A 6,602-nucleotide genomic window follows, 5' to 3' on the forward strand; every position below is an offset into this window, starting at 1 on the left:
AGCTGAAGCTGATATGGGGACTGGTCAAAATGCAGTGGTATGACAGGTGGAATTTCATTCATTCGTTCATCACGATGACCAATCAAAGCCCATGTTACAATTTCACGTCGAAACCATGCTTCTCAAGCCCGAGCAACGGTGAGATATATATATATATTACCACAATTTTCAAACCAGACTTACCTACAGCTGTAACTATTCCCCAAAATCGGCAGATCCATACTAAAAAATCTCCAAAGCACCCGCTACAAATTTCATTACAAACACCCATTTAAACAAAATCCGTTTAGAGGCCTTCTAACAACAGGCATCAGATGTGTGTGTATTTTACAATCGCAAACAACAGCTAAGCATTTGATTGGTTGAAAGAAATCGTAAGTTCCATGACCAAGACTGGTACACAAATATTATCCACAGCGACTGAATGGAGTGTATGACATACCAAGTACGTGATGATGAAATACTACATTCCTCCGTCTCCACGTCTGATTTCAAAGATCTCTGTATCTAATGTTTCATCTAGCAAAGTAATTCCAATTTCCTTTATAACATATAACTTCCTGTTTATTTTAGCAATCAACATTTACACACTGTTTCAATGTACAATCAACTTTTTTGGTGAATTGATTATTGATCATTCTCAGAACGTTTTATTATACATTTTGTCAGAAAACCAGATATGTGACTGACAACACATTAATGCGGATTTACAAAATTATTGCATTCAAGTAGGTAAATATACTTTGTCATAAATTTTAATGGGGAGCTAGGGAGGGGAATTTATTCGATTTGAGAAACCTACACGTTTCGGTCTAATCAAATATGTCAGGCATATTAAAAAAAAATAATATGTAAATGCGTTTTGTCCATGTTTAGAAGTACTAACAATACGAACTCGGTTCATTAATACTACATATTTGGAAGAGAACTCTTTACGTATTTAATTCGTTAAGCTATTGCATTTTCATATATTTCAGTATCTTATCAAACCATGGCAGTCACTAAAAGAAGATTTGCATTGGCGTGCATGTCGTTTATAATATTGTTCTGACTATATACTCAGTTTCTAAATGATAGACATTGAGGATAAAATAAGAAATTCAGTGTTAAAAATTGTACATCCTTCAATGATTAAATATTATCTTTGATGGGGAAAATCAATTTAAATACTAACTGGTTAAATTTAAAATCTAGCGGTTGATATTATATGCCAGTAGTGAAGGGGGGCACTTTACGTACAATGGGAATTAGCATTAAAAACACCCCTGGGTTAGATTACGTACAATGGAAATTTAACATGGCGAAAAATCGTGGGTCAGATTACGTACAAGGGGAATTAACATGGCGATAAATCGTGGGTCACTCTACGTACAAGGGGAATTTAACATGGCAATAAATCGTGGGTCACTCTACGTACAAGGGGAATTTAACATGGGGAATAGAGTTTGGGCTTGTTTAGGGACAAGGGGAATGGAACATGGGATTTTTTTTCTTTTTTTAAAAAAGGGGTAGGCAATTCAAAGACTATCTCTTTTCGAGAAATATTGCTGGCCCTGAAAAGGGCCTTTGGTTTATGTTAATATGCCCTTAACATAAAGGGCATTTGCGACATCTTCTTGTCCTCAAACTTCGTCTTACAGCAGGGCCATACATCAGAGTCCTCTTGAGGCAACCTTGTCTCTCTATATAGACTCTTCTTATCCACAGGCTGCTGCTGGTCCTGTGGACAACGGTCCACTTGGATCGGACATACATGAGCATGTCCGTCCTGAACATCATTGTTGACACAAGGGTTGAAGATTCAACGTCTGTCCACATATTGAGGCTCCGACAATAGGTGAATCAATGCAGTGAACTGCGCTTATTTATAGGGACAGAAAGGATTGAAACGGATTGAGTTCATTCACCAATCCGAACACGCGTTACAAAATTCAGCCAGCCGCATCCAATCCGAAGAGAGCAGTCTGTGACGTCACGTAGTCAATATAGATCTGCTAGCGCTTGTGTGCAGTCAATCTATGCGACAGTGATTCAACATGACGGAAACTCAGAAAACGATCCAATGGGGTGCACCAGCAGCGGAGACCGCCCAAGGGAACCCGGACTTACTTTCAGAAGAGGTGAATTGGAATTTTGTGGATTTTCTCTCCTCGCAAGAATTTGTTCCGGAACCTTCGTTACCTTCTTCATTACCGCAAGTGGAGAATTTTAGACAGAGACAGAAAGAAGAATTGGAGAAATTTATACAACGACAAAAGGAAGCGGAACAGGCTTTTCTCCTACAGCAACAGCAACAAGAAGAAGAGGTAAGAAAAAAACAACAGCAGCAACAGCAAGAAGAAGTAGCAGCAAAGAAAATAGAGGGTGAGAATCAAACGGTCACGGTACTGTTGGACATTTTAGCGGAGTTAAGAAGTCTGAAACAAATGTATCAGACTTCTTTATCACGACCGAAGAGAATACGACCTTCCCGAGCTAAACACGTCAACCCTGTGACTAAGCCTACCGTGCCACCCTTAGTGATTTCAACCCAATCATTATCATCATCATCAACATTACGCAGTCCAGAAGTAGGCCTTGGCCGTGGCAAAGGCATAAGGCAGTTAAAGTTGATTGCTTAAACTCATCCCTTCACCATGAAGAAAAAAGGCCCTTTTCAGGGCCACCCACATTTCTCGAAAAGAAATACAATTTCAATTTGCCAATAACTCAAAAAAAACCACCCATTTTACCCTTATAGTACGTGTCTGTGTATGAGTGCTTGAGTGTACGTTCTTATTTTAAAATCAAAACTCAAAGACACTTACCTTATATCATTAATTTATTCTTTTCTCCATTTTTTACAATCCAATTCACAATTCACAACACAACACTTTAATAAAAAGTTCATTGACTTCTTCTGTCTCCTTGTTTAGTCTCTCTTTTTTTTGAATTTTTTCACCTTCTTTTCCTCATTTTCTTCCCTTCTTCTTTTCTTCTTCTCCTGTTTCTTTGCCTCTTGTAAATAGAATTGTCTTTTTTCTTCCTCTTCTTCCTCTAAAGAATCCCTCTCTTCTTTCGAAGAATCCCTCTCTTCTTCTGAAGAATCATTTTTTTCTTCTGACTCCTCTTGTTTCTTTTTTGGGCAATCTGGAGACCAATGTCCTTTTTCTTTACAATAATAACAGGTATCTTGACTTTTGTCTTTTTTAGTCCCTGTTTTTGTTCTTTTTTCACGGTCTGGACACTCTGAAGACCAATGCCCTTTCTTCTGACAGATATAGCAAGTATCTTGACTTTTATCTCTAAAGGAAGGAGAGTAGTCCGTAGGCTGGTCTGAAGAGAATTTTCTAATGACCCCTCGCAAAGCTCTGACAAAACGTTCCATCTGGTTAGTCTCTTCCATCGTTGTGCTCGGCTTGAGAGTGAAATGAATAGTGAAAGGACAAGACACACACCCTTTTATATACGCTGGTCTGCTATGACTATAAAGTAGCTCATGGTGTTTGAACTTGAGTCATTTGACTTTTTGCTTTCAAGATGAAACGATCTAATTCATTCGAGAAGAAAGAAGAAGAAAGTAAGAGGCAGAAACGTGATCTATCGCCTCGTACCAGGGCTGAAATCTTGGCACAAATTCATGCCAGTGATTTTGAAGAGGACATGAGTGAACCAGAATCAGAACCCTCTAAACCAAGTTCACCACCCTTAGTCAACCCTGAAAAGTACTATTCCATTCGAGAGACGGAAAAGCGCTCCTCTAGAAAATTTAGAACCACGGCTTACAAATACACAGTGAAGTTTAAAGATTTCAAGGCTGAAGTGCCGTTAGAGAAAGCAGAAGTGTTCATCACTGAGGTGTGGGATTCTTTGCTCACTTCACTCAAGCAGCAATGTCAACCCAAAGAAGACGATCGCTTGAGACTTTCCATACAACACGACGGTTTGAAATCCCCTGTTTGGATCGAGTTTAGCACCCCTGCAGAATTGACCGCTTCCAAAGTCATGGACAAGATTCAACACGTGCAACAATCTAATGATCAGTTTGACATCACCGATGGAAAAGCCACATTGGACATGACCCACGTCTCTCCTCCTCAAGGAACTGGACGCAAAAAGATGTTATTGGTGGACGACCTTCGCAACACCAAAAAGAGTCTCGTCCGAATTAACAACTCTCATGACCAGATGTGTTTAGCCCGTGCCATCGTGGTGGGACGAACCTATGCCGACAAGAATGACACGGTAGAATGGAAAAGAACCTGGAACACTATTCAACGTTCCCATCGAGCCAAACAACGAAACGAAGCAGAACTCCTGTTGCAACAAGCTGGCCTGTCCAAAGACACACCCTGTGGCATTCCTGAGATGCAAAAATTGCAAGATGCCCTAGCTCCACGCTACACCTTGAAAGTGCACCCTCAAGAAATGCGCGGGCCTCTGTTGTTTCGATGCCAACATTTTAACGACGGAAAATACATTCACGTTTATTATCACGATGACCATTTCGATACCATTACCAGTATCACCGGATTCCTGGGATACAGTTATTACTGTGAGAAATGTGACCATGGTTATAATAATCGAGAGCAACACAAGCATTGTGGATTGAAATGCTCAGGATGTTTGGCCTCTCAACCCTGTCTGAGCGAAGAACCAGTGCCTTGTTCGACTTGTCTGCGCACGTTTGTTAGCCCTACTTGTTACCAACAACATTTGAAGACGCAAGGTTCACAGAAGAAATGCGCTTGTCAACTGCTGAGATTGTGCCCTACGTGTGAACAAGTCATACGTACCAATAATACCAAGGCACACGTATGTTCAGGAAAGAAAAAATGTCACATTTGTCACCACATCGTGGACTTGGAACACGAATGTTACGTGCAAAAATACCATCCCCCACCAGAGAAAGAGGACAGTCACAAGAAGAAAGGCAATTTCATCTTTTTCGATTTCGAATGCATGCAAGAGACCGGTATTCACATTCCTAATTTCTGCGTGGCTCATCGAGCGTGCGAGAAGTGTATTCAAGAACCTATCTTCAGTTATTGCCCTCACTGCAGCAAAATTCCTGGAGGGCGTGAAAAAATCTTTCGGGGACCAAACACGTTAGCCGATTTTGCCCAATGGGTCTTAGACTCCATCGACAAGACGTGGAGCCAAGAGGACATCGAACTTTACGGAGATTGTCATCGTCATGCCACGGTGATGGCTCACAATTTCTCCGGATACGATGGACAGTTTCTTTTGAGGTACTATGCGGAACAAGGCACCGAGCGTCCTAAAGTCACTTTGAACGGAGCCAAAATCATTTTCATGCAAGTGGGACAAGTACAGTTTAAAGATTCGATGAGTTACTTGGCCATGCCTTTGAGTCGAATGCCTAAAACGTTTGGAATGACAGAAATGGCTAAAGGGTACTTTCCACACTTTTTCAATACGGAAGCCAATCAACACGCCGTTCTACCCCATTTACCTGAGGCTCACTATTACGACCCCGACAACATGCGTACCGAACAACGAGAAGCTTTCTACGCTTGGTACCAGGCTCATGCCTCTGACCCTTTCGACTTTCAGGAAGAAATGTTAAAGTATTGTCGTTCCGACGTGGACATTTTACGGCGTTGCTGTGGAAAATTTCGAGAACTGTTCATGGAACACGGAGGGGTCGATCCTTTGAAAGAAGCTTGCACCATTGCCAAAGCGTGTTCCTTAGTGTATCGACAACGATTCATGCCTGAAAACACCGTGGCTGTCATCAGTCCTCAAACAACCCACTTTGTCAAACGTCAATACTCGGTCAAAGCCCTACGTTGGTTACATTACTTGTGCGACAAGGAAGACAAGTGGATCCAGCATGCCCGCAACGGAGGAGGCGAAAAGACCATCGGAACGTATTCGGTCGATGGTTGGGACTTAGAAAACCCCAAGATCGTGTACGAGTTTAACGGTTGCTTATTTCACGGATGTCCCGTCTGTTACCCTGACCGTGGCACCAAGAATCAGTTTTTGCAACGAACCATGGAAGACTTGTACCAGGACACTTGTCAGCGGCGCCTAAAGTTAGAACAGGAAGGATACCAAGTGGTGGAAATGTGGGAACACGAGTACGATCACCGTATGAAAACCGATCCCGAGTTTAAACGCCTCGTGGAAAGTTGCCAGTTCATGGACCCGCTGAACCCGAGGGATAGTTTGTACGGAGGAAGGACCAATGCCACCTGTTTGCTGTACCAAGCCGACGAAGAGAAAGGAGAAGAAATCAAATACTTGGACGTGTGTTCGCTGTATCCCTACGTGTGCAAATATTGTCGCTTTCCCGTAGGGCACCCGCAATTGCTGACGGAACACATCGACCTGGTCAACATTCGACAATACGAAGGCTTGATCAAGTGCAAAGTTTTGCCTCCCACGAACCTATACCATCCCGTCTTACCTCACCATTGTCAAGGCAAACTGATGTTTCCCTTGTGCCGTACTTGTGCCGAAACGTGCAACCAAGACCAAGCTTGTCAGCACAGCCAGGAAGAACGGGCCTTGACGGGAACCTGGGTCAGCGTAGAATTGTTCAAAGCTTTGGACATGGGATACCAACTGTTAGAAGTGTACGAAATTTGTCACTT

General features: G+C 42.2%; 1 protein-coding gene across 1 annotated transcript in view; it reads right to left on the reverse strand.

The window, feature by feature from the left end:
* LOC149805816 (transmembrane protein 72-like) overlaps nt 1–326 on the reverse strand; it is a 67,227-nt gene extending 66,901 nt beyond the window's left edge. The window contains exon 1 of the mRNA XM_089950530.1: nt 184–326. Coding sequence (XP_089806656.1) covers nt 184–271 — 88 coding nt within the window. The 5' untranslated portion in view covers nt 272–326. The remainder of the gene's footprint in view (nt 1–183) is intronic.
* Nucleotides 327–6,602: the final 6,276 nt, after the last annotated feature.

The sequence above is a fragment of the Sinohyriopsis cumingii genome, chromosome 2 (assembly GCF_028554795.1).
Source record: "Sinohyriopsis cumingii isolate HCF-2022 chromosome 2, ASM2855479v2, whole genome shotgun sequence".
NCBI classification, from domain to species: Eukaryota; Metazoa; Mollusca; class Bivalvia; order Unionida; family Unionidae; genus Sinohyriopsis; species Sinohyriopsis cumingii.